Source organism: Anolis carolinensis, unplaced genomic scaffold, assembly GCF_035594765.1.
Source record: "Anolis carolinensis isolate JA03-04 unplaced genomic scaffold, rAnoCar3.1.pri scaffold_9, whole genome shotgun sequence".
NCBI lineage: Eukaryota > Metazoa > Chordata > Lepidosauria > Squamata > Dactyloidae > Anolis > Anolis carolinensis.
In genome coordinates this window covers 2,908,988-2,936,010 of record NW_026943820.1, presented here as the reverse complement: position 1 = coordinate 2,936,010, position 27,023 = coordinate 2,908,988, and the positions used below count along the sequence as shown (strand labels likewise).

General features: G+C 39.9%; 1 protein-coding gene across 5 annotated transcripts in view; it reads right to left on the bottom strand.

Moving 5' to 3' along the window:
• Positions 1-27,023, bottom strand: part of banp (BTG3 associated nuclear protein) — a 179,460-nt gene that overhangs the window by 73,009 nt on the left and 79,428 nt on the right. For 4 of the 5 annotated variants that reach the window (XM_062961636.1, XM_062961638.1, XM_062961637.1 and 1 more), the window contains 4 exons: positions 22,632-22,775; positions 21,531-21,661; positions 15,009-15,071; positions 9,585-9,629 (listed from right to left, as the gene is read on the bottom strand). In XM_062961636.1, coding sequence (XP_062817706.1) covers positions 9,585-9,629; positions 15,009-15,071; positions 21,531-21,661; positions 22,632-22,775 — 383 coding nt within the window. The remainder of the gene's footprint in view (positions 1-9,584; positions 9,630-15,008; positions 15,072-21,530; positions 21,662-22,631; positions 22,776-27,023) is intronic. The other variant, XM_062961640.1, reaches the window with a different exon arrangement.

Genomic DNA, 27,023 nt, shown 5'->3' with positions numbered 1-27,023 from the left:
AACATGCAAAAGTATTGGAAAATGAGCAGGCAAAGATACTGTGGGACTTCCGAATCCAGACTGACAAAGATCTGGAACACAACACACCAGACATCACAGTTGTGGAAAAGAAAAAGGTTTGGATCATTGATGTCGCCATCCCAGGTGACAGTCGCATTGACGATAAACAACAGGAAAAACTCAGCCGCTATCAGGACCTCAAGATTGAACTTCAAAGACTCTGGCAGAAACCAGTGCAGGTGGTCCCGGTGGTGATGGGCACATTGGGTGCCGTGCCAAAAGATCTCAGCCGGCATTTGGAAACAATAGACATTGACAAAATTACGATCTGCCAACTGCAAAAGGCCACCCTACTGGGATCTGCATGCATCATCCGAAAATACATCACACAGTCCTAAACACTTGGGAAGTGTTCGACTTGTGATTTCTGTGGCCAACCAGGGATTTGAGGTCCACTCTAAGTCCTAATCTTAATCCAGTTCTCAAAACCCTCTGGATCTCAGCTGGCTCAATGCTATGGGAGTTGTAGTTTGAAGAGACACCTTCACTCTTTGGCAGAGAAGACTATAGACCAGGGCTACATGTCAAACTGCATTCATTCTACAGTGTAGAAGAACCTGAAGTCTCCATTGATTTGGATTTGGGAACTCTTAGTTGTCTTTCAACTTCTCCCTGCAGACTCCATATTCAAAATTTCCACTCCAAACCAAAAAGCAGATCCAATCTGGTTGCACATTACTTGGTATAGGCCTGGTTGGCTTGATCGCTCTCCGATACCCGGATGCGTCCCCATTTGCGCAAGTGTCAGGCCTTCCTTTGTGCTGGAACGCACCACGGTGTTCCCCACTTCCCCTCTCCCATTAAATCCGAAAGAATGCTTGCAACAGAGCCATCAAAGTTTATAACCTGCAGTTGACATTTCACATTCAACTGAGTATCACGAGCCGTTATACGGCACCCAGAGCTGTTCTTCCAAAGCAATAACGGAGAGATGGTGCTTTGCGCGGCTTTGCTTGCCATGATAAATAGAGTGTAAAAGGAGTAAAAACAAAGAAACGAAAAGCCTTACTGGGCAGAAACGTGCACACTTCAGAGTCTTAAATATATATACTTTTGAAAAAGTGAAACACAAATGAACTTTTTCTTGCTGGAGCACAGGTCTATTTTTGTTCTGAAATGGAAATGGCTGGGGAGAGCTTTGCAAATGGCTTCAGAAGCTTGTAAAATGTTGGTGCTAAGAGCAGCCTGCTCTTTCTACGGACTTTTACCATCAACTTCAGAATAGGATTGGGTTTTTTTCCCCATATACTTTTACTATTAAAATCATGTTCGTCAGCCAGGAATGGACAAAACTTGATGAATGGAGGTTCGCATCCTGGTCTGAGAGTCATACAATCAAATTGCTATCCTGCTATGTGCCCAAATTTTGTATAAAATATCTCAGGTCCCTGCAGTGAACAGTAAGCTATTCTGCATTTGGATTCCTAACTATGAAGTGAAATCCTGACACTTTTAGGTCTCCTTTAAGAGAGGGAAATGGGATGATGATGAGGGTTTGAACATGTGCCAAGAAGATGGTAGTATAAAACAAGATATCTCAAGAATAAAAGAGTCAAATAGCTTTTTTAGCAAGGCCAACGAAGATTGCTTTTTGCACTAATTGTCTTCAAGAAAAAGAACCCCAGAGTACTGTATATACTCGAGTATAAGCCGAGTTTTTCAGCCCTTTTTTAGAACTGAAAAAGCCCCCCTCGGCTTATACTTAGGTGAGGGTCCTGGTTGGCTTATATTCGGGTCAGCTTATACTCGGGTATATAGGGTACACTTATTATTTTCCTCTATTATTATTGGCATTGTTACATTTATTATTTTACTCTACTTATTATTATTATTATTATTATTATTATTGTTGTTGTTGTATGACATATTGCAAACAAGATAGATATGCTGGATTTCATTTCACAAAATCACAAGTCAAACACTTCCCAAGTGTCTAGGACTGTGTGATGTATTTTCGGATTATTACATTAATCATTTTACTCTTGTTATTATTGCTACTAATCCACTTATTTTAATCTATTTTTATTATTAATACATTTATTATTTCGTTCTGATATTATTATTGTTATTGCATTTATTATTTTACTCTATTATTTTATTGTATGACACAGCAAACAAGATAGATGTGCTGGATTTCGCATTACAAAATCACAAGTCGAACACTTCCCAAGTGTCTAGGACTGTGTGATGTATTTTCGGATGATGCGCACAGATCCCAGTAGGGTGGCCCTTTGCAGTTAGCAGATCATGATTTTGTCAATGTCTATTGTTACTCTATTATTAGTATTATTGTTGTTATTATTATTATTATTATTATTATTATTAGGATACATAAGCACATTTACATTGAAGAAGTTGAGAATAATGATTTAATCAGAGTTGGACATTGTTATCTTAAATTAGTTTTATGTAAATATTCAAAAATGTAATTTTATTATTATCTATTTCTATTTCTGAGATTTACCGCTCTCGGCTTATACTTGAGTCAATGTTTTCCCAGTTTTTGTGGTAAAATTAGGTGCCTCGGCTTATAGTTGGGTCGGCTTATACTCGAGTATATGCGGTATTTCATGTACTGCTTGCTAAGCCTCTACCCTCAAACACTTATTTAATTCTCTTCACTCCTAATTAATATTGTAATCCCTGAAAACAAGGGCCAATCCAATAAGACCCATTTGCCGTAACGTATCAACAAACTGCCCTTTACAATGCTCCCTTTCCTGCTTTTTTTTTTTTCATCTACGAAGAATGGTAACAGTTTCGGATTTCCAGCTGCGGAGCTTGCCGTTCTTCATTTTGATGTTTTCCCCCTAACGATCTTGTTTGTTTCTCCGCCTTGATTATTCAAAGCAGATGTGTGCAGATGAGAAAACAGCCTCCTCCAGTTTGCCGCGATGCAGCTGCTGCCGAAGCAGAGAGCTCTGAATGCACAAAAGGAAAGAAGAGTCTCTGTCCGGAGTATGATGGGGACGGCTACCTGCCGAGTATCCGTGTGCCCGTAATAGGACGTCCGTAGGAGGTAAACGAGATCTTGCAATTCGGATTTCCTCCTTCGGAACGGATCCAAAGCAAGATTTTTCCAGCAGTGCCCTCTCTTGGTCAACAACGAAGCAACAAACTAACGGAAGAAAAGAGATGCCATGGAGAGAGCGCATGACCCCAAAGAATGTTAGCATTTTAGGAACACTCAAACCTTCCTACCTGGCAGTAAATGCTTTATTACATAGAATGGATATAGAGATATAATTCCCCAAATAAATATTGTTGAACTGGCATAGATAGTACAGCTCTACTTCTATCCTGGAAAGAAACCAAACTTGTGTCATTTGGGGAAGAGGGATCCGTTGAGCAGAATTGCTTGATTTTTTGTTTGTTTTCCTAAAGACCCTCATCAAGAAGCCATTAGTGCAAGTATCATGCTTTTTAGAAATATGGTGGAGCTAAATTTCTCCAAGTTTCTCACTTGTTTGTGTCGAAATCAGCACATGGTCTAAGATAATGTGTACTGTCCTTTATAATAATAATAATAATAATAATAATAATAATAATAATAATAATAATAATAATAATACACTTGGGAAATGTTCGATTTGTGATTTTGTGATATGAAATCCAGCATATCTATCTTTTTTGCTGTGTCATACCAAAAGAAGAAGAAGAAGAAGAAGAAGAAGAAGAAGAAGAAGAAGAAGAACAACAACAACAACAACAACAACAACAACAACAACAACAACATGCCCTGGCAGAATATGTAAAGCAAAATGAAGAACCTGCTTTGATTGAAGTCAAAAATAAGAAACTCCTCAAAGCACAGCAGACAAAAAATCAGTACAAGAAAACCGCACTACAAACTAGAGCTGACAGCTGGCACAACAAAACATTGCATGGGAAGTTCCTTGACAAAACTGAAGGAAAAGCTGATAAGGAGAAGACCTGGCTCTGGCTCACGAATGGGACCCTGAAGAAGGAGACAGAAGGCCTGATCCTTGCAGCCCAGGAGCAAGACATCAGAACAAAGGCAATTCAGGCCAAGATCGAAAAATCAGCTGATGACCCAAAATGCAGACTGTGCAAGGAAACCGACGAAACCATGGATCATATCCTCAGCTGCTGTAAGAAAATCACACAGACAGACTACAAACAGAGGCACAACTACGTGGCCCAAATGATTCATTGGAACTTATGCCTCAAGTACCACCTCCCAGCAGCAAAGAACTGGTGGGATCACAAACCTGCAAAAGTATTGGAGAATGAACATGTAAAAATACTGTGGGACTTCCGAATCCAGACGGACAAAGTTCTGGAACACAAAACACCAGACATCACAGTTGTGGAAAAGAAAAAGGTTTGGATCATTGATATTGCTATCCTAGGTGACAGTCGCATTGACGAAAAACAACAGGAAAAACTCAGCCGCTATCAGGACCTCAAGATTGAACTTCAAAGACTCTGGCAGAAACCAGTGCAGGTGGTCCCGGTGGTGATGGGCACATTGGGTGCCGTGCCAAAAGATCTCAGCCGGCATTTGGAAACAATAGGCATTGACAAAATCACGATCTGTCAACTGCAAAAGGCCACCCTACTAGGATCTGCACTCATCATCTGAAAATACATCACACAGTCCTAGACACTTGGGAAGTGTTCGACTTATGATTTTGTGATATGAAATCCAGCATGTCTATCTTGTTTGCTGTGTCATAATAAAATAATAATAATAATAATAATAATAATAATAATAATAATAATAAATTTATTTTTGTATGCTGCCTCCATCTCCCCAGCTGGGGACTCAGGATGGCTCACACGGGGAACAAGCCCAATATAATCACATAAAATCATAAAATAACAATTTAGACATCAGACAACACAATTTAAAAATAATTTAAACAAGTCATAGTTAAAATCGACATAGTTAAAATGTTAAACAATCATCCAGGCATTAAAGGTCCAATATAGGATAACATCTGGGCGATGTTCATATTTTGCAAAGAAGCTGCAGTGGCGCTACCCTTGTGCCAGCTGAACTGCTGACCTGAAGGTTGGGTTGCTGACCTGAAGATTGCCAGTTCAAATCCGCGAGACGGGGTGAGCTACCGTCTGTCAGCTCTAGCTTGCAGGGACGTGAGAGAAGCTGGGCAACGTCTCTGTAGACGGCCAATTCTCTCACACCAGAAGCGACTTGCAGTATGCTCTCAAGTCGCTTCTGACATAATAAAATGTTTTGCAAAGCTAAAAAATGGAGCAGCCCTATTTTCACTATACATTTTTGTTAATATTTATACATATGTAATCTATGTACATACATAACAAAAATGAATAGTGAGAATAAGGCTGTTCCAATTTTCAGCTCTGCAAAATATGAAAACTAATGCATTTTATGCCAATTACCTTGTCAGGACGTCCCTATGTGACATAAATCAAAGACACCTTTGACATTGCGTTTAAACCTCTGTACAACTGAATAAACATAAGGCTACAACATACATTTGAATCTGAGGTGTTATTTTAGCAAGAAAAAAGTGAAGCCTGGTTGCTTTTTCTTTCTATTTGACCCAGAGTTAGCAGCGTGAATTGTTTCCTTATATACATTAAGCATTTTTTGTCTTACGATTCAGCCAACTCAGTGTGTTTTTTTCTTTTTAATGGAGGATATTTTCCTCCTATCGAATGCATGGCTGCATTTGTTCTGGATTGTTCTGGATCTTCACCAGACCTTCAATCAATCATTAGGTTAAAAATAAAAATACCGTATATACTCGAGTATAAGCCGACCCGAATATAAGCCGAGGCACCTAATTTTACCACAAGAAAACTGGGAAAACATTGACTCCAGTATAAGCCGAGAGTGGTAAATTTAGGAAAATAAAAATAGATATCAATAAAATTACATTAATTGAGGCATCAGTAGATTAAATGTTTTTGAATATTTACATAAAGCTCTAATTTAAGATAAGACTGTCCAACTCTGATCCAATCATTATTCTCATCTCCTTAAATGTAAATGTGTTTATGTATCCTTTTAATAATAGAGTAAAATAATACATGTAATAATATTAATAATAATAATAAATACAGGAAAATAATACATGTAATAATAAATACAGGAAAATAATAAATGCAATAATAATAATAAGATCAGAAAGAAATAATAAATGTATTAATAATACAGTACAGTCTCACTTATCCAAGCCTCGCTTATCCAAGCCTCTGGATTATCCAAGCAATTTTTGTAGTCAATGTTTTCAATATATCATGATATTTTGGTGCTAAATTCATAAATACGGTAATTACAACATAACATTACTGCGTATTGAACTACTTTTTTGTCAGATTTGTTGTATAACATGATGTTTTGGTGCTTAATTTATAAAATCATAACTTAATTTGATGTTTAATAGGCTTTTCCTTAATCCCTCTTTATTATCCAAGATATTCGCTTATCCAAGCTTCTGCCGGCCCATTTAGCTTGGATAAGTGAGACTCTACTGTAAAATAAAAATAGAGTAAAATAAATGTAATGATACCAATAATAATAGAGAAAAATAATAAATGTACCATATATTCCCGAGTATAAGCTGACCCAAATATAAGCCAACCAGGACCCTCACCCAAGTATAAGCCGAGGGGGGCTTTTTCAGTCTTAAAAAGGGGGCTGAAAAACTAGGCTTATGCACAAGTATATACAGTAGGTGGAAATAGTCTCATTCAGAGCGCAGAACAAAAACAAAGATGATGAAACCGAAAAGAAGATGGTTTGAGGCTTTTCCCTGAGAAGGAGCCAAGCACACTGGCCTCTTAGCATGAGCTAATTTGAAATAAACAAGCTCTCAAAGGCCTTGTGCAGTGACTGGCAGGGATATTGAGACGTCCTGGGGTCCGGCCGGGATCTCCCCTCCTTCTTTCTTTTGCCTTTCCCATCAAATGTACAGATTGTCCTCCGGCAGATGCTCCCACGGCCGTTCCAGACACGGCTGTGAGGTCACTGGGACGCACACAAACACACTCCTTTGCACTGAAATCTATGGGCAGGACATACTGGGAACAGATGAAATAAATCCGGCTCGGTTACAAGGCAGCAAAGCCCTAAACGTCACCCAACTCACAACAAACCAGGGGCCAGATGGAGGACAGGAAGAAGGTGATTCTTCGTTGGAAGAAGAGAGGCACACACGTCTTCCTTTGGCATCTGTTTGGCAATAGAGATTTCCAACAGACGGGCATTTGGATAGGGAAACAGGGGTTACCATTGATCCTTCATTGCCCTGCAAAATGCGTGCCAACCAGCGTGACAGGGCAGCTGGTTAGTAGCCTGCTGTAATAAATCACTACTGACCAAGAGGTCGTGAGTTCAAAGCCTGAGTCGGATTGAGTGCCCAACTGTTAAATAGCCCCAGCTCATTGTTTACCTAATTTATTTATTTGCTATATTTATACCCCGCTCTTCTCACCCCGAAGGGGACTCAGAGCAGCTTACAGACTATGGCAAAATTCAATGTCGCATTATACATACAAATAATAAATATAACATTTCAAATCATAAAACAGTTAAAACACATAAATGCAATAAAACAGATTAAAAACGTAGTTTCCCAAATCACGTTCCCCCCACCAGAGGCCAAACATAAGCCTGCTAGTAAAAGTGGTCTTATGTGTTATTACCATGGGGTAAGATCATGTCCGTATCAGATTGGGAGCCCCGGTGGTGAAGTGTGTTAAAGCACTGAACTGCTGAACTTGTGGACCAAAAGGTAGCAGGTTTGAATCCGGGGAGTGGAGTGAGCACCCGCTGTTAACCCCAGCTCCTGCCAACCTAGCAGTTCGAAAACATGCCAACATAAGTAGATCAATAGGTACCGCTCCGACAGGAAGGTAACGGCGCTCCATGCAGTCATGCCATTGGCCACATGACCTTGGAGGTGTCTATGGACAACGCCGGCTCTTCGGCTTAGAAATGGAGATGAGCACCAACCCCCAGAGTCAGACATGACTGGACTTAACGTCAGGGGAAACCTTTACCTTTACCTTACAGATCATGTCATATTTAAACGCTTTCTGTATTAAAAGAGGTAGTCTGAGGCTGAAGGAAACAACAGAGACAACACCTCACAACCTCTGAGGATGCCTGCCATAGATGTGGATGAAACGTCAGGAGAGAATACTTCGGGAACATGGCCATACAGCCTGGAAAACACACAACAACCCAGCAGAGATAATGAGAGAAAGGAACGCCTCCTTCTTCCCAGGCGGAACCCCTGAACCCTGATCTCCGTGGGCCCGGGGTCGGATCCATCCCATTCCTGTGGGGACCCCGAGTTCACCATTGGTATGAAGAGCTGGGAGTGGGAAGGAAAACCGCTGGAGATGAGATGAGAGAAGAGCAAAGACAGGCAACGATGAGGAAACCTCGGGGAATCTGTACCTGCTGCCAAGAACGAAACCCTCCCATTGTTCCGAGGCCTCGCGTACCCTCCATTAGTTAAAATAGAACGTCTAATTATTTCTGCAGTTGGGTATTTCTATTAAAACGTGCACTGAAATACAAAACGTCAAGCTAATAGAACACATGTGGAGGCACAGAAAGAGAGAGAGAAAGAGAGAGAGAGAGCGTTCTTTTTGGCAGGATTTTGCTGGTTCCACGGACGATCATGCCAGAAAAACAAGACCGAAATCCAATGCAAGTACCAGGACAAAAATAAAATAAAATAAATCAAAAAAATACAGAGGGAGGGGAAGAGCGAGGGAGAGAGACACACAACGGGTGACATATTGCAAGAGACACTGAGAATAACAAATATCAGGCAAGCTGGCCTTTGGGAAAACCAGAAGAATAACATTTTATAGGTAGGACTTGACAGTAGTTTCCTGCTTTTTGTGCGATCTTACGGCAATTCTGCCCTTTTTGAGTTGACAAAGTGGAACTGGAATACTCTTATAGTGTTATGTGGGTACGCTGATACTTTGGCACACCGTTTCTCAAAAAACTACAAGTATCCTTGGCAAAAAGAGTCATATCCACAGGGGAAAGATTGGAGAACAATTGTGAAATATGCCCTGGAACAGAGAAAGCATGTGAAAAGTGTCCCATGATCATGAACCCTCGCTAAGTCCCCAGAGAACAGCCAAAAAATAACCATGTTAGCATTTGCCGGAGTAAATGAAAAGCAGATGTGGAAAGCCTTCCTTTCTCACAATGAAGATTAAATCTAGCAACTGTTATCATCTCCGCATCACACGTCCCCTTCTCTGCAGTCTGGTGACCACATCTGCTTATGCTAACAACCGATGATAAGAAAAGGGGAACATCTTTCTTGCTTAGCGCGATGCCAAGGGAGCCCAAACTCGTGGGAGCGTAATGTGAAGGCGTACAAGGATGTCAGATAGGCCACATTCGCTTAATTTACACATCTGTCAACACGAAAACATCCTATTGTGCCCAGTCTTATGAGTCAGCGGACAGCTTGCGCTTCCAAGTAAGAACAAACAACAGCAGAGCTCAATCTGGAAGTCAAGAAACGCATTCCTACCTGACCATCTTGTCCGACGTGAACCTGGTGTATCTGCAAGTTACCCTGTAAAATAAAATATACAAATGTGTATTTTAGTGTCACAAAGGGCTTAGATTTTTCCATAATGATAACCTGTAGAAATTTGCCTGCTACAGTAGAGTCTCACTTATCCAACATAAACGGGCCGGCAGAATGTTGGATAAGCAAATATGTTGGATAATAAGGAGAGATTAAGGAGAAGCCTATTAAACATCAAATTAGGTTATGATTTTACAAATGAAGCACCAAAACATCATGTTAGATAACAAATTTGGCAGAAAAAGTAATTCAATATGTAGTAATGCTATGTAGTAATTACTGTATTTATGAATTTAGCACCAAAATATCACTATATATTGAAAACATTGACTACAAAAATGCGTTGGATAATCCAGAACGCTGGATAAGCAAGTGTTGGATAAGTGAAACTCTACTGTATTACAAGTGATTTGTAGTTCCTGATATTATAAAGACGTTTTCAAACTTTCTCATAATTAATGGAAAACAAGCATTTGCTTTAAGCATGCTCCGCACTGCAAGCCTCCAGAGTGCACCAAAAAAGATATAATCTATTAAAATAAGTACATGTCTTAGATAGGAAGCAAAGAAAAAATAGTATCAAAGACAAATAGAGATAAGTACAGTAGAGTCTCACTTATCCAACACTCGCTTATCCAACATTCTGGATTATCCAACAAATTTTTATAGTCAATGTTTTCAATACATAGTGATATTTTGGTGCTAAATTCGTAAATACAGTAATTACTACATAGCATTACTGCGTATTGAACTACTTTTTGTGTCAAATTTGTTATATAACATGAAGTTTTGGTGCTTAATTTGTAAAATCATAACCTAATTTGATGTGTAATAGGCTTTTTCTTAATCTCTCCTTATTATCCAACATATTCGCTTATCCAACGTTCTGCCAGCCCGTTTATGTTGGATAAGTGAGACTCTACTGTACAAAGAAGCTCTCAGAATTGCAAAACTGCACCTGCTCCAAGCAAACGCTTGTTCGGCTGCTGTTTTATGAGCATCGGCTAGCCATCTTTCTTAGTATTTCAGACTTATCTTTGAATACATCGGAGCAAGAAATTTTTCTGCCATTTTGAATAAAAGCAGAGATCCCCAGGTTGCTAAAAAAACATACCCCATGAGAAATTCTGCACTGATGCAAAACATGCCGAGCCTTGGCACAGATTCTCTGGAAGACAAGGTCTACTTGGCATAATATTTCTTCTGAGACCATTCTTGTCGTTGTTTCCTTTGCTTGTAATGTATTTATCCTGCCTTTCTTCCAGGAATCTCCCAAGGATTCTCACAATTTCCAGCAAAGAGATCCTGAGATGTCCTTATACATCTCAGGAGCCCTATTTCAGAGTTCTACACAATTTTACCCTCTGAATGTCCTATTATTATTATTATTTTATTATGACGCAGCAAACAAGATAGATATGCTGGATTTCGTATCACAAAATCAGAAGTCGAACACTTCCCAAGTGTCTAGGACTGTGTGATGTATTTTCGGATGATGCGTGCAGATCCCAGTCGGGTGGCCTTTTGCAGTTGGCAGATCGTAATTTAGTCAATGTCTGTTGTTTCCAAATGCCGGCTGAGATCTTTTGGCACGGCACCCAGTGTGCCCATCACCACTGGGACCACCTGCACTGGTTTCTGCCAGAGTCTTTGAAGTTCAATCTTGAGGTCCTGATAGCGGCTGAGTTTTTCCTGTTGTTTTTCGTCAATGCGACTGTCACCTGGGATGGCGACATCAATGATCCAAACCTTTTTCTTTTCCACAACTGTGAGGTCTGGTGTGTTGTGTTCCAGAACTTTGTCAGTCTGGATTTGGAAGTCCCATGGTATCTTTGCATGCTCATTTTCCAATACTTTTGCAGGTTTGTGATCCCACCAGTTCTTTGCTGCTGGGAGGTGGTACTTGAGGCATAAGTTCCAATGAATCATTTGGGCCACATAGTTGTGCCTCTGTTTGTAGTCTGTCTGTGCAATGGTTTCATCAGCTTCCTTGCACAGTCTGCATTTTGGGTCATCAGCTGATTTTTCGATCTTGGCCTGAATTGCCTTTGTCCTGATGTCTTGCTCCTGGGCTGCAAGGATCAGGCCTTCTGTCTCCTTCTTCAGGGTCCCATTCGTGAGCCAGAGCCAGGTCTTCTCCTTATCAGCTTTTCCTTCAATTTTGTCAAGGAACTTTCCATGCAATGTTTTGTTGTGCCAGTTGTCAGATCTAGTTTGTAGTGTGGCTTTGTATTATTATTATTATTATTATTATTATTATTATTATTATTATTATTAATAATAATAATAATAAACTTTACTTCTAGACTGCCCTCTCTCCCCAGAGGGACTCAGGGCGGTTAACATACATATAAATGGCAAACAGTCAATGCCACAGTTTCTTCATTAATATCAAAAGTTATTATTGTTCAAGTTTTAAAATATTTGTTGATGTTGTTTTATGGGTTTTTTTTCCATGTACGGTAGTTATGATGTTCTTAAATTTTTATTGACCTGTATTTTAACTGATGTTGTCTCAGCTTGTCCCTATGTGAGCCGCCCCAAGTCCCTTTGGGGAGATGGAGGCAGGATACAAAAATAAAGTGATTAAAGTTATTATTAAGAGAGTGACTGAGCCAAGACCTTTCCAAGGAGCTTCATGCTTCAGCACAGACCAGAAACTGGGCTTCCTAAGGCTAAGTTTAATACTCAAAGAGCAATTGGGCTCAGGTTTTCCTTTTCAATCCAAGGGCAACTTAATAGCCCTCGTTTCTCAATGGCAGCATGCTTTCTTTTCTACAAAACTCCATGCTAGAAAGAGAAAGGGTAGGGTAGACATTCTCCCTTTCAGCAATGTTTTAGAATATGCTGACCAGTAAACAAAGCAGTTTTCTTGCTTCCTGGCTTTCAAACCATGATGTACAAATCTGTAGACATGCCTCAAATCAACGTGTCTGTCAGCCTAAAATTAGTAGAGCAACCAGATAAAGCTTTGGATGGTACAGTGCATGGATACTCTAATGGCTCCAATATCTACTCTATCAATGCGGTCATTTCTGCCAGCCTCCATTGCTTTCCCTTTATCGAAAAACCCTGCGTCATAAAGCAGACAAGGGCTTCATTATGGAAACCACAAAAGGCAAAAGATTCTGAATGGCCGTCGCTGATTTCGGAGAAGACTCCGCGTCTAGAAACATGAAAGGAGAAACGAAGCACAGGAAGAAATTTCTCCTTAATTTGCAATTAGAGGACCTTGGAAACAGGCTGCATGAAAGGGAGGGACGGAAAGGTAACGTTCCACGGATGGTTTGCAAACAAAGAGGGGAAATGAGTCTTCTTCTGCGGAGAGAGAAAGCCGCCTTTCATCGCTTCAGATGCACTTTCTGCTGCCAGCGGAGATCCTCTCCGTTCCAAAGGAGCACAAACTGGAGCCGATTCAAAACCAGATGTTTTCTATCCATCCCGATGAAGCATGGACCTGATCCTTCTTCCCTTCAGGTCCAAGGTTACTCCCTCTGAAGTCATGGGCCGGGCAACAACCGCCGGATTCTTCCTGTGTTTCGTTAACATCTCGAGAGGCACAACCTCCATGGAGTTGCCTTGAATGCATGAGGTTCGGGGTTTGCAAAAGGTCCTCCTCTGGACCACCGCCCCCAGAATCCCTTGAGCAAGTTCTTCCCATCTCTGGGAAATATCATCTGCTTCCTCACGTTCTCTCCATTTTGGTTTGCAAACCGTATTTCTTCCGAGATCCTGCACAAATGCTTTTAAGCAAAAAAATAACCGACATTGATGAATATGTCAAGAAGGGAAACTGCCGCATGGCTGCTCACTATAAAACATTACTGTTACGTATCTTCAAATTGCTTCCGACTTATAATGATCCTGAGGCTTTCATGGCAGGATTTGTTCAAAGGGAGGTTTCTGTTGCTTTCCTCTGAGGCTGAGAGAGTGTGACTTTGAGTTCCATGGCTGGGCAGGATTCAAAGCCTGGTCTCCGTAGTCATAGTCCAAGGCTAAAACTACTACACCATGTTGCTTCTCTCACTCTATGTCAAACTCAAGGCACGTTCTCCAAATCTCTCCTGCCATGTCATTTTATGTGGCCTTCCAGATGTTGTACTAGAACTCCTGTATTCCTCATCAATGGGAGTTGTGATTCAGTAACATCTGCTCTGTTGAGTCAGGAGAGTGGGGTTTGCATTTAAATCCAAGGCTTATGGATATGATGTCTGACTTTAAAATGTCTTTTTAACTTTTCTCCAATCCCAGAACCACAAGTGCTATTGAGTTGCAATTCCCAACATTCCCAGTCCACAGGGTGGATAATTAAAAGCGATGGCACCCAAATTGGGTAAAAACAAAAGGGCACTGATCTTTATGTAAAAGAATTATAGTTGGCCGTCTGTATCCACGGACTCTCTATCCATGGATTCAACAGCCCTTTGAAAGCAACCATATGCTGCTATAATATGCATATTATATAAAGAATATATTGCAGTATAGCAGAATAGTACAATATAGTAATATATAATGCTTATATTGCGCTATGTTAATAATATAATATATTGTATATACATATAATATTGATAATAATATTATAATGTAATACAATATAATAATACACTATTATAATTGTATATTATATATTACATGTAATATTACTAATAATATTGCAGTATAGCGGTATAGTACAATATAATAATATATAAGGCTTATAGGATGCTATGTTAATAATATAATATATTGTATGTACATATAACTTGTAAGCCGCCCTGAGGGCGGGATATAAATGTTGTAAATAATAATAATAATAATAATAATAATAATAACTGCAAAAGGCCACCCTACTGGGATCTGCACGCATCATCCGAAAATACATCACACAGTCCTAGACACTTGGGAAGTGTTCGACTTGTGATTTTGTGATATGAAATCCAGCATGTCTATCTAGTTTGCTGTGTCATACAATAAAATAATAATAATAATAATAATAATAATATATACTACACAGCATATCTATCTTGTTTGCTGTGTCATAATAAAATAATAATAATAATAATAATAATAATAATAATAATAATAATAATAATAATAATTTAAAAAAACTTTATTTATATTCCGCTCTATATCCCCAAAGGGACTCAGGGCGGTTTCCAAAGATGTCATCCTTAGTTTGCTTGGAAACTAAATGGGCCTGGGAGCAAATCGAGCCTCAATTCCCCCTAGAAGACAAAACCACTGAGGTGAAGTGATTATACTTTGCGGACCCTATACACCTTCCCTTTATTTCAATGGTGCGTGCATTGATGTACAGTAGCCATACTATAATAAGCAATACTCTCCACTTGGTGATGAGTTAAGTTCGGCCTCTTTCAAGCTCACCTCGCTGTCCTGCGTGATCTGGACTTGCTCTCCTTGCGGCACCTGGGCGATATGAAGGTGACCCTGTGGGATCCATAGGGAGAAAGGGAAGAAACATGAGACCCAGAAGTCAGAAACAGAGGCACGAAATGCACTCAATACAGTTCAATCCAAAACCTTGTTTCAGAATACCTGCTGCATCTATCTTTCAACGTAACTCCATTTTAATAAATACTCAATACGGGGAGCCAGAGGACTAACCTATCCAAATCTCCTTCTTCTCAGTATCTAGGTTTTTTTTTCTGACTCTGTTTGTAATAATAATAAAAAAAGATGCTTAAAATACTTGTAGAGTATTAGAACAGGTCGCCTGATGTGCAGCCTGGAAACCATCAACTGGGGCACAGCTCAGCTCGACGTTTCAGGGTCAAACTCTTTAACCATGAACCCTCTCCAAGGGAAGGAGAATAAGCCCCATTTGTAATCCTTTCCCAGGATGTGATATATGGAATATGCTTTCTAACATATATCCCACGTCGAAAGGAAGAAGTGGATCTTGGCTTTTTAGTCTGTTTTCCAACACCAAATCTTCTCTCCTTCCCTCAATGCACTTCGGGGTCCAAAAAATGCAAAATTCTCATTTCATACAAAGCTGCTTCTATGGCATTCCTTCCAAACAACTGGTAAATCTCAGGGAATTTTATCATTTGGGTGCAGCCACCAAGAATCTTTACCAAACGTTCCATTCACGGTGGAGGGATCGAGTTTTCCAAATAATTAGATATGAGAACATACTACAAATCGCTTCTGGTGTGAGAGAATTGGCCGTCTACAGAGACGTCGCCCAGGGGACATCTGGATGTGTTGCTGGGAAGCTTACTTCATGTTCTCGCAAGCTAGAGCTGACAGACAGGAGCTCACCCCATCTTGCAGATTCGAACTGCCAACCTTCAGGTCAACAACCCAATCTACTGTTAGTATGAGCGATTTATTAGGAGCCGTGATGGTGCAATGGGTTAAACCCTTGTGTTGGAAGAACTGCTGACTTGAAAGTTGGGTTGCTGACTTGAAGGTTGGTGGTTGGAATCTGCGAGATGGGGTGAGCTCCTGCCTGTCAGCTCTAGCTTGCAGGGACTTGAGAAAAGCCTCCCAGCAACACATCCGGGTGTCCCCTGGGCGACGTCTCTGTAGACGGCCAATTCTCCCACACCAGAAGCGGCTTGCAGTATGTTCTCAAGTCACTGCTGACACAATAAAAAAGCTACAGTAGAGTCTCACTTATCCAACATAAACGGGCTGGCAGAACGTTGGATAAGCGAATATCTTGGATAATAAGGAGGGATTAAGGAAAAGCCTATTACACATCAAATTAGGTTATGATTTTACAAATTAAGCACCAAAACATCATGTTTAACAACAAATTTGGCAGGAAAAGTAGTTCAATACGCAGTAATGCCATGTAGTAATTACTGTATTTACGAATTTAGCACCAAAATATCACGATGTATTGAAAACATTGACTACAAAAATGTGTTGGATAATCCAGAACGTTGGATAAGCGAGGGTTGGATAAGTGAGACTCTACTGTATTTAATTTTTATTACAAAATTTAGGAATGCAGCTTCCTAAAGCTTCATGATCATTGTGTTGATTTATTTAATTAGTACCCTGCTTTTCTTCCAGTATGGGATCCAAGGCAGCTCCCAACAAATTAAAATGAAACGCCTATTTGATGCGAAAGCTTAAAAACCATGACTGCCCTATAGATCAGGCATGGGCCAACTTGGGCCCTCCAGGTGTTTTGGACTTCAACTCCCACAATTCCTAACAGCCTACCGGCTGTTAGGAATTGTGGGAGTTGAAGTCCAAAACACCTGGAGGGCCCAAGTTGGCCCATGCCTGCTATAGTTGCTATTACAAAGCCTCCTGCATTAGTGAGAGGAACTGCCTCTGCTCTTTGCTCTCTGTTTCAACTCTATCTTGCACCAAAGGACAAACTTTCCAATGAGGTGGGATGGCAGCCCTCCAAGCGTTCTCTACTGAAGTTGTGCCAGCGAACAGAAAATCTAGCCTGAAGAGTTTTAATTTTAGAGCATCCCTACTCTACCTGGACAATCATTTTGAGGGGGAAGGAAACCAAACAGACGCACTGCTAGATTTAACATGAGAGAGAGAAGGAAAAAGAAAGAAGAAAGAGGATGGAGGAGGAGGAGAGGAGGAGGAGGAAAAAGTGGAAGAGGAAGGAGATGAAGAAGATGAAGAAGAAGATGGAGGGAGGACAAGGAGAAAAAGAGGAGGAAGGGGAAGAGGAAGGAGATGACTCATGCACTTCATTCAACAGTCCACCCATTTATGCCTAGGATTGTTCCTTTCATAAGCTCACTGATGACTGGTTAAGATTGTTTTTATGCTTTATAATTTTATGTTGTTTTAAAATGATGTTGGATTATCCTGTTTTTATATCATGATGTATGTGTTTTAATTTGATGATTTTATGATGTTATGATGTAGATCGGGCTCCTCGCCTTGTAAGCCGCTCTGAGTCCCCTCGGGAAAATGGAGGCGGGGTACAAAAATAAAGTAGTAGTAGTAGTAGTACCAAGCCAAACAACCAGGCTCAAAAAGACCTGGTTACATTCTATACAAATCTATATATATATATATATATATATATATATATATATATATATATATATATATACACACACACACATATATATAAAAGAGTGATGGTATCACGGCGACCCACAAAACAACAAAACTACAGGCCCCCCAACCTCGAAATTTGACAATACAACCCATCATCCATGCCTCTAGGTTGATACAACAAAAAGAAAAGAAAAAATAAAGTCCTAATTAGAGAGAGAGGAATAATTGCTTTTATCCAATTGCTGCCAGTTAGAAGGCTAAGCTCCTCCAACTTGGTCTCCTAGCAACCCAATAAAAAATAATAAAAAAAACACTAAAAAATAATTAAAAACGCTAAAAAATTAATACAATAAAATACTGTAATAACAGAAAATAACTAAAAATAATACAAGAAAATAATAAAATATAATAAATAAAAAGATAACTTACAATAAAATTAATTAAAGAATACAAATAACGTCAAATAAAAATTACACAACAATTTTTAACCAATACCACCACCACTTTGCCACAGCAACGTGTGGCCGGGCACAGCTAGTCTATATATATAAAAGGGTAATGAAATTTCGGCCTAGGACAAAACAACAAAACTACACATCCCAGAAACACTAAACTTGGCAGCACAACCCCTCATCCATGCCTCTACGTTCATACAACAATCAGTTCCAGCTACTCCAGAAAACGGCCAGGCTTTGAGACTCCAAGGCTATTCACTGTTATTCCACCTGGCCAACAAAAGATTCCCATAAGCTACAGCAACGCATGGCCGGGCAAAGCTAGTAAATAAATATAATAAAACTGGGTGTGTACATCATATGTCATTTCACCCCTACAGTTTACCCCTATCAGCCCCACATATGTGGATCTCAATCGTATTGTCTTACTGGTTGTTTGGCTTGGTACTTTGATATGGCCTAAGGGCTAATCAATAAAATGTTCTTCTTCTAGTAGTAGTTGTTGTTGTTGTTATGAGGAGGAGGAAGAGGATGATGAAGAAGCAGATGGAGGGAGGATGAGGAGAAAAAGGAGAAGAAGAGGAGGAGATGAAGAGGAGGAGGAAGAGGATGATGAAGAAGCAGATGGGAGGATGAGGAGAAAAAGAAGAGGAGGAGGAGGAGAAAGAAGAGAAAGGAGGAGGAAGGGGAAGAGAAGGAGATGGAGAAGAGGAGGAAGAGGATGATGAAGAAGCAGATGGAGGGAGGATGAGGAGAAAAAGGAGAAGAGGAGGAGGAGAAAGAAGAGAAAGGAGGAGGGGAAGAAAAAGAAGAAAAAGACCTGATTAAAGAAAAAACCACAGAAACCTCCTTGTGAATCTTAACTGGCCCTTTGCAAAGCGCGATTTTACCTGCTGGCAAACTGGCAGCGGCTTTTGTTTTTCTAAAAGCCCTTTGTGTTCCTTTTCATCTGCCCGTGTATGAAAGCGAGATGAAAGATATCCCTGTGGAATTCCGTCAAAGGCCTCCCTTATATTACAACTGCAGCGGCCCCAACAATCGCCCATGAATTTCAAAAGACACACAGATCCTTCTCCTTTCAAACAGTTTCATTTCCTTTGGAAGGAAGCGGTCTATTTATAGGGGGAAAGTGGCATGCGGAATGTATCGCGGCACGACAATAGGGGCTGTATATAAAATTAGAACCGCAGATCCAATCCATGTTGAGATTAGGATCTCCTTCCCTTCGCAATGCTAAAGCTCTCTCGCTCAAAGCATTCAAAACGTGGGTGTTTTTCATAATCCGATGAGCTGTTTGCGAGTCAAGTCAGTTTGTTGGAAGCAACATGTTTCTATATGTGTTTGCATTCAAGTTGCCTGCAGGCTTATGGTGACCCCATGGATTTCATAGGATTTTCTTAGGCAACCCAACCCTAAAAGGCAAACAGGAGCTTTAAGCGGGTGGATTTCACCGCGGGAATGCAACCCATCCACAGCGATGTACTTGTCCGTCATCCGGACAGAACTATCCAAGAAATGTTGGATTTCTCTCCGATCCATTGGTGCCAAAGAGAACTGCAAGTACTTTTGAAACTCCTGAAAAGATCAGCGGGAGAACAACGTATTTTCTTTACTGAACTGCACAGAACATGTTTAATTTCCACGCAACATTGCTTTTTGTTTAACGAAACGAAACAAAGCCAGAGAAGCCCATGGAAGCGCTTAGTGGCCCGCGTTGGGATTCCGTATTTTTAAGTAATGGCAGAAGTGTCATGCTTAACTTTTAAACTTCCTGCCTTCTGTGGGTTTTGGGGTCAAAGTGTTAACTTTGTTTTAACTTTTTTTTTTAGAGAAAGAGAAAAAAAAAGAATTTGATGTCACTGTTTATAAGCTTTGCTTATATACATGAATTTAAGTGGATGCACATGTAAGGAAGGCAGCTAACAGATGTCAAAAGAAAAAAATAAGACTTCGGAACGTACTTTGGAAAAAATGAGGGTAAATGAATCACAAATGGATTTCCAGATTTCCAGAGCTGGAGCAAGGGAAGGGGTATAGATGCATAATTCCCCATGGAGGAATCGTTTGAATGCAGGTTCATAGGAAATGGTAAAGGTTTCCCCTTGACATTAAGTCCAGTCATGTCTGACTCTGGGGGTTGCTGCTCATCTCCATTTCTAAGCCGAAGAGCCTGCATTGTCCGTAGACACCTCCAAGGTCATGTGGCCAAAGGCATGACTGCATGGAGTGCTGTTACCTTCCCGCTGGAGCAGTACCTATTGATCTACTCACACTCTGGGGGTTGGGGCTCATCTCCATTTCTAAGCCGAAGAGCCAGCATTGTTCGTAGACACCTCCAAGGTCATGTGGCCACTGGCATGACTGCAGTTGTACCTATTGTAACTATTGATCTACTCACATTTGCATGTTTTCGAACTTCTAGGTTAACAGAAGTTGGGGCTAACAGTGGGCGCTCACTCTGCTTCCCAGATTCGAACCTGAGACCTTTCAGTCCGCAAGTTCAGCAGCTCAGTACTTTAACATGCTGCACCACCAGAGGCAGGATCATACATCCCTAGTAATACAGACTCACTAAAAAAATCCAACAAATGCTACCTTTAGCAAAGGACAAGAGGGATCCTCTCACCTCTGCAGGAGTCTATTGCATACCGTGCAGCTTTGGACAAGAAGTCGGCATAGGAACTTCCAAAAGCAGAAGCACTGCCCAAACACAAGTCAAGGAATAAGAAAAGCACTGCACAAAAACCCAACCAGAGAAGTCGGCCATAGCAGAGTACCTGATGAGCCAACCTGGACACAGCATATTATTTGAAAACACAGAAATGCCGGACCACTCTGACAAATACTACGTCATGCTGCACAGAGAAGCCACTGAAACCCATAAGCATGTGGACAGTGTCAACAGAAAGGAAGAAACCATGAACATGAACAAAATCTGGCTACCAGTATTAAAAACTCTAAAATCAGGACAGTAAATAAAGAGCAACTCTCTGAAAACAGGAGAATTCCAGACAGGAAACAATCAGGGCCGGCTAACATCTCCCAACAAAGGATTCCCCCAGGCAGGAATCAGTCAAGCTTTGAAGCTGCAAGGCTTTTCAATGCTAATCAAAGTGATTAATTGCAACAATCACACTTTCCTCCAACAGACAAGAGTTCTTTCTCCCACCCTGGACCTTCCACAGATATATAAACCTCACATGCCTAGTTTCCAAAATGTCTCACAACCTTTAAGGATGCCTGCCATAGATGTGGGCGAAATATCAGGAGAGAATGCTTCTGGAACATGGCCATACAGCCCGGAAAACTCATAGCATCCCTAGTGATATTCCAAGAAAGTTGTGGTGGGTTGTATTTTGGAACGAAGGGGAAGTCCGTGTTGAAGTTGCCGTTAGGTGAAAGCAAAGGAGAGAAGACACCAAAAAGAATGAGGACATACCACTTGGACCTGGCCGTCTTCTCCAATCTGGTGGATCTGGACTTGCTGGGCATTGGCCAGAGCGTAGTGAAGAGCCTGTGGTTGGCCAGCTTGCATTTCGTTTGGGGCCGATGTTGTGCTCTGAGTGCTCTCTATGAAAGAAAAGGAAAACAGTCAATATTATATCCCTAATGGGACCATTCATAAAATCCAAAACCAAACAGCCACTGCTTCTAATAAATGACATTACAAAATACCCAACCTGGACATTGCTGGGCACCTAAGCTAGTTCACTATAAATTCATCTGCAGAACATTTAAGTAGAAGTTGATTATTAGCCCTTATCAGAAATTCCAGAATCCAAAACACTCCAGAATCGGCCACAAAAATGATGGAGAAAGTGACACTTTTGCTTCCCAGTGGTTCAGTCTACAGAATTATTAAAGCTATTATATATAATGTCAACTTCAGGCTATGTATGTAAGGCGTATATGAAACAAAAATGAATTTCAGGTTCAGACTTGAGTCCCATCACCAAGATGTTGCATATGGAAATACTGAAAAAATCTGAAGTACGGAACACTTTGGGTCCCAAAGGATTTCAGATATGGATATTCAGGCTAGATGACAGAAAAACTCATAGAGAAAGGCAATATAAGTTATTTCCAGGTCCTGGAACAGTTCCTTTTTTGGACTACAACTCCTAAGCTCCTAGGAGTTCTACACCAAAAAAAGTATTTTTTTGCAAGCTATAATTATTCCATAACAAGAGAATGCAATTGATCCCAGGTCCGTCGTAAAAAGAGTAACTCAAAAGGAAAGCAAGACCTGTAATACATCTTTTTCAAATTATCAAACTACAACAATATCTTGTAAATTGACAAAACTGAAAGTATTCTGAGGGAGGGATATTTATAAAAATATGTATATCGGCACCTTTCTGCCCAGCTGCACAAATCTGGGTCTCCAATGCGCTCACACAACTCATTTCCACCAGCTGCTTTATTAGCCCATAAATGCTTCCAGATTATTAATTAGATGTCTTTCCAATTTGTAAAGCGTTTTTACAACCTCGTCCAGTCACAGGCACTGCAACAATGTGCTTCTCAATTGCCTGATTACCTTGAGTCCATCCAGTTGTGACTTCATGTTTTCCAATAAAGCCGTTCAAACCCTGCGATACAGCTGGGCAGCTCCCCTGTCCAAATCCATAATCCCAAACGGTCCCATTCTTCTCTCCCCCAAGTTCACAACCGGCCAGAATGACTGCATCAAGAAAGAGGGCCATGCGGCACATTATTCCCATTTTGTAAGAACCCCTTTGTTTTAAATACTTAATGGCAAAGAACGGGGAGAAATGGCAAGGTAAAAACTACACTCCATAGACGATGCACGAGATTCGGAGCCCGGTGGAGTCTCTTTCTCTGGAGGTTTTTAAGCAGAAGATGGACCGTCGTCTGTCAGGAGAGCTTGGATTGTGTCTTCCTGCCTGGCAGAATGGGTTTAGACTGGATGGCCTTCGGACTGGATCCAACTCTAGGATTCTATAATTCTGTAAAGTCTCGATTGGAGTCTATTAAATTCTGAATTTTCATTCAAAAGCCCCCATCTTTCATGAAACTCCCATAACACTAATGCATATGTTTTGATGACACATCTACATTTTTCACATTTTGATAGTAGTAGTAGTAGTAGTAGTAGTAATAATAATAATAATAATAATAATAATAATAATAATAATAATAATAATAAAAATCACGATTTGCCAACTGCAAAAGGCCACCCTGCTGGGATCTGCACGCATCATCCGAAAATACATCACACAGTCCTAGACACTTGGGAAGTGTTCGACTTGTGATTTTGTGATATGAAATCCAGCATATCTATCTTGTTTGCTGTGTCATAATAATTATTATTATTATTATTATTATTATTATTATTATTATTATTATTATTATTATTATTATTATTATTATTTAAGCCACAAGTACCACCTCCCAGCAGTAAAGAACTGGTGGGATCACAAACCTGCAAAAATAATGAAAAATGAACATGCAAAGATACTGTGGGACTTTCAAATCCAGACTGACAAAGTTCTAGAACACAACACACCAGACCTCACAGTTGTAGAAAAGAAAAAGGTTTGGATTATTGATGTCACCATACCAGGTGACAGTCGGATCGATGAAAAACAACAGGAAAAACTCAGCCGCTATCAGGACCTCAAGATTGAACTGCAAAGACTCTGGCAGAAACCAGTGCAGGTGGTCCCGGTGGTGATGGGCACACTGGGTGCCGTGCCAAAAGATCTCAGCCGGCATTTGGAAACAATAGACATTGACAAAATTACGATTTGCCAACTGCAAAAGGCCACTCTGCTGGGATTTGTGCGCATCATCCGAAAATACATCACACAGTCCTAAACGCTTGGGAAGTGTTCGACTTGTGATCCTGTGATACGAAATCCAGCATATCTATCTTGTTTGCTGTGTCATAATATAATAATAATAATAATAATAATAATAATAATAATAATAATAATAATAATAAGATATCGCACAGTCCTAAACACTTGGGAAGTGTTCGACTTGTGATCCTGTGATACGAAATCCAGCATATCTATCTTGTTTGCTGTGTCATAATAATATAATAATAATAATAATAATAATAATAATAATAATAATAATAATAATAAGATATCGCACAGTCCTAAACACTTGGGAAGTGTTCGACTTGTGATCCTGTGATACGAAATCCAGCATATCTATCTTGTTTGCTGTGTCATACAACATTGTTGTGTCAATAATAATAATAATAATAATAATAATAATAATTTTATTTTTGTATCCTGCCTCCATCTCCCAGAAGGGATTCGGGGCGGCTCACATAGGGACAAGCCCAAACAACAACAGATTAAAATACAGATCAATGCATTAAATATAATAATTACATAAAAACACAAGCAATATCAACAACAATTAAAAACTTGGCCAATAATAACAACTGGACTTTCCGAGGTAAAACAAGTAAACTCTAGATGGGGCTTGAGATATAAGAATGATCAGAACGGGGGGAAAGGCACTCTCAATATACACTGAGATAAGCAGTTCCGTTTATGAACCGTTTATGATCCCGAATGTACAGTCCCCAAAGGAGCGGAATCAATATAAGGAACTTACTGCTTTAGCATCGTCCGAATTATCTGGATTCAGGCAGAAATGTATCAGGACTGTACATGTGGCATGCATTTATTTGGGATGTTTTTGTATCAATTGCAAAATTTATCTACATGTCAACTTCAAGACAGCGTAGAAGAAAGCCAATGACAGATAACAACGAGATGCTTCTCTCTGTGTTCCAACTCCATTTCCTGGCAGCGTGGCGTTTCCAAGAAAAGAGACTCTCCGCAGGTTTGTTTGCTGACCCCCAAATTGCCCTGTTAATCTATGGATGCTCTGGAGCAACCAGACCTCCAGCGCATGACAGCAGTGCTGAAAGTTGTTTGTAGTGGAGCAACACAGAGAGATTCCTATTTGTCGCTGGCCAGCTGCTCCGCTACAGATGGAGAAAGGCTATTTTTTTTACTTCCCCCGAGTTAAAGCAGGGAATGCTGCAAACACAACACTCAAACAAATGCTATACATTCACAAGGGCATCTTCTGAGAAGGAAGTTTGATATAAACAGAACTTCAGCATCTGGTTGTAATGTCATGGCCCCAGATAGGAAGGGGAAAGGGAGGGGTTTGGGGAGAATCCAAATCCAAAGCCTGATGTACTGTCAGATGCACCACTAAAAGAAAGGGCAAAAAAGGAGGAAAAACACCTTGAAATAAATTGTAATAATAATAATAATAATAATAATAATAATAATAATAATAATAATAATAATTATTATTTATTTATACCCCGCCACCATCTCCCCAATGGGGACTCAGGGCGGCTTACATGGGGCCATGCCCAGAACAATACAATTTGACAGAATATTTTTTTAAAAAGCAACAATAGTACAGGATGAACATTCCTTACCCAGAAATCCAAAACCTGACATATTGCATGGCTGAGATAGTGACACTTTTGCTTCCTGGTGGTTCAATGGACAGCTGGTCCTCTATATCCATAAATTCTGCATCCATGGATTCAACCATCCATGGCTTTAGATATTTATTTTTTTAAATCTCAAAAGGAAAACCCTAATTTTTGCCATTTTGCATAAAACACACCAGTAAAGACTTTCTGCATCTATTTCAGATTTCAATATTAATGTCAAAAATACGTAGAATGATTTTACAAAGGATTTGTGCTACATTAGAACAATAAAGAAAAATATCAAGTAAATATTAAATAACCAAAAAAATAAAATAAGGTGTAAACACTAAGCTAATCTGGGAATCTGCTATTGCAACACATCCAACAAAGTGGTTTAAACCAGTATAAAAAAAGATTAGGCCTAAGTACGTTCCAGTTTACTTGGAATACACGAAGCTCATTTTACTATTTCGTAGTTTATTACGGGACTTAAGTATCCATAGATTTTTATATCTGCTAGAATCCTGACAGCAAACTGCAACCAATACCATGACATGTCTCAACACTGGATTGTATCTTAACTGTGTTTTTATGTATGTTCAATTTTAATTTAGTCTTATTTCATGTTTTATGTTTTAGACACTATGTAGAGAAAGGTGGGATATACATATGGTAAATAAATAAATACCTAAAGATATTCTATAAAATTACCTTCAGGTTCTGAAAGGAATTCCGTGTTTACACTTGTGCTTCATCCCCATGATATTTCATTATGAATACATATGTCAATTCAGGGATTCCAGTACAAAATTTAAAAATAGAAAACCCCAAACACTTCTGGTCCCTAGAGTTTCAGATAAGGAAGATTCGACCTGTAGTATATCAATGCTTTTCAACATGCACGAGATTAAATCATGGATGTTGCATATAGCCCAAAAGTGGAAGGATTCATGGATCATCAGAAAAGAAACACCTTAAGCGCAATGGATTTAAATGACAGTAAAGAAGATTCAACCTGAACATTAAGAGGAACTTCCTGACCACAAGAAGAGCTATTCAGTGAGAGAAACCTACCCTCGGAAGGGAAATTCACTCCTGGAAAAGTTATTATCATGGGGAAAGGACGTCTCTTCAATCCTTGTTTCCACAACAAACCAAATGTTTAAAAATCCAATTATCACAGGGAGAGAAAATGAGATGAAATCTTCTGAACAGGAAAAACAGACAGCAAAGGAAACAAACCTACAGAACCTCTCGTTTGTAACTTGGGGACTGCCTGTCTATGGAAAAGATGGGGTCATCTGAGGATGTTCAAAGTAAATATCTGCATACAGCAAGGGATGCATAAACAAGGCCATTCTTATTTTGAAACATACGCTACAAGGTGTAAACCAGCCTAAGGAGATTTTCTTTTTCCACTTCCTTCTTCAAGAAACCCTTGTAGTAAAGTTTGTAAACACTTTGCGAAGTGTCCTATATAAACAACCC